Source organism: Bradysia coprophila, unplaced genomic scaffold (genome assembly GCF_014529535.1).
Source record: "Bradysia coprophila strain Holo2 unplaced genomic scaffold, BU_Bcop_v1 contig_200, whole genome shotgun sequence".
NCBI classification, from domain to species: Eukaryota; Metazoa; Arthropoda; class Insecta; order Diptera; family Sciaridae; genus Bradysia; species Bradysia coprophila.
This window is the reverse complement of record NW_023503464.1, coordinates 527808-529717: the sequence shown is the minus strand read 5'-3', so window position 1 is coordinate 529717 and position 1910 is coordinate 527808. Positions and strand designations below refer to the sequence as shown.

The 1910-nt window shown below is 41.2% G+C and overlaps 1 protein-coding gene across 1 annotated transcript; it reads left to right on the top strand.

Annotated features, from left to right (window-relative positions):
• The first annotated feature begins 293 nt into the window (after positions 1–293).
• Positions 294–1910, top strand: LOC119075338 (vitellogenin-1-like). The gene is made up of 4 exons (XM_037181768.1): positions 294–416; positions 478–1293; positions 1419–1574; positions 1641–1910. Exons 1-4 carry the CDS (start codon positions 383–385, stop codon positions 1802–1804), a joined length of 1170 nt encoding a protein of 389 aa, XP_037037663.1. The 5' UTR covers positions 294–382; the 3' UTR covers positions 1805–1910.

Sequence of the window (1910 nt, the reverse complement as noted above, 5' to 3'; positions counted from 1 at the left end):
TTATACAACTGTCTAGGGTGTGGTTTTACTCGCGTTATCGTGATGACAGACAGACTGATGTAGTTTTTTTTCTCGCTGCTATGTCATCACTATGCAACCACAAACCTTACCCATTGACTCCAATCAGAGGCAAACGCTATAGTGAACGCATCAGTCCCTCGTACTTCGTACGGGTCTAATCACGGTATTTATTTGTGAATGTTGATCACAATTATTTGATGAAAATGTTATTGCACCCGTACAAATCCCCTCTATGTTTCAAATCTTTATCGACGAACAACTTACCAAAATTTCTCTATAAAAATCCGAGTAGTCCTAAACAATTCATCAGTTTCCCTTCGTCTGTGTAAGGTGTTAAGACATTATAAAAGTGTTGGTAATCATGCAATTGACTCTATCGTTGATCTTAGTCTCTAGTGAGTGAAAATACGAATTTATCAGTTCTCGGATTTTTAATTTTTCATTTTGACTTTCAAGTTGGACTAGTTGCCGCCGGCAATAGTGCTTGGAAAGAAGGCAAAGAGTACCAGTATAAGTTGCGAATTTATACGAAAAACAACAAGGAGGCAGGTACAGCTGCTCAGGCACGCTTAACTATTGAGCCACAGTCTGACAGTTTTTTGATTGGAAAAATCAGCAAAGCCGTTTATGGAAAAACGAACGAACCATTTCCGGGAGACGGTGCAGACTTGAGCGGAATAATGCCGAAGTATGACGAATGGAAGCTGAATGGACAACGATTTAAAATCCATTTCGACAATGGCATGATTCGTTCGATATCTGTCGATTCATCGTTGACCTCCAACGAAATGAATCAGTTGAAGGCCATTGTTAGCCAACTTCAAATCAACACTAAGAAGCCAGAGAACAACGTTTCTTACAAGGTAATGGAACCATCCGTATTCGGAAACTGCGAAACTTCATACGAAATTTCTCCGTTGCCGAACTACGAACATCCCGCATTGGCAAGAGAAGAAGAAGACTTGATCCAGATCGAAAAGACAAGAAATTGTGTGGATGAGATGAAAGCTTCAAGAAATCCGGCTGCCCGTACTCGTATTGTTATTTCGGGCAATCTGAACGAGTACACCATTCAATCAGTCTATTCAACAAGCCCTGCAATGGGTTTCTTTGAACACATGGGCATCACATTAGAGTCTGTCAGGGAGTCCGAAAACTTTGGAGAAATGTTGTTGGAAGATTCAAACTTGATTCCACAGGGAATACAATTAACCACGAGTCCTGTGGTAACGCCTGGTCCGGAAAATGTTGGAAGTTGTGAACCAGCACCAAGTTAGTATATTTACAGCTAGGACTCTGCATAACGAACACTCCAATTCGATTTTTTTGGAGCTTTCGTCACAGAGGGATCTTTAGAGGTAATCCGTGTGACAGAAGGGATTATGTTACCATTTCAGATGCTGAAGAACAAATCACTCCTACGTGTTGGACAGGTTTCGTTGATGTGGATGCGCAATGCAAAAACGATTTCGATGCACAGTGGACAACTGTTGGTGGCGCTGGTTGTTGTGGATTTTTATGTCTAGGTCAACGACAACGTTGCAGAAAAAGCTGTAAGTTAAAAGTAGAATTCCTTCATTTCGCCCGGCACTAACCCTTTCAAAATGCAAAAATAAAAGTTCCAGGATGTGTCGAAACTGTTTGCTATGCGGCAGCTCAACCTGCCGCTTCAGCGTGCAATGATCAATATAAAGGAGGCGATTATCCAATTCCCTGCGGTGGTTCCACCAACTGCGCACCCGGTTGGAGACGTGTCAGATGTTGCCCAAAACAATACGCTTGATTAAAAGCATTTCTTTTTTGTAAACTGTAAAAGATACCCGATTTGAATGTCAATAAATGTCTATACTTCATAGACGAGCTCATAAACATTTTTATGAGTCAATTTG

What these genes read in the sequence shown, in the direction of transcription:
- LOC119075338 (XM_037181768.1), top strand. Translation starts at nt 383, where the DNA reads ATGCAATTGACTCTATCGTTGATCTTAGTCTCTA. An exon ending in ATCGTTGATCTTAGTCTCTA is followed by an intron (nt 417 to 477) that starts GTGAGTGAAAAT and finishes TTGACTTTCAAG; the next exon opens with TTGGACTAGTTGCCGCCGGC. An exon ending in ACAACGTTGCAGAAAAAGCT is followed by an intron (nt 1,575 to 1,640) that starts GTAAGTTAAAAG and finishes CAAAAATAAAAG; the next exon opens with TTCCAGGATGTGTCGAAACT.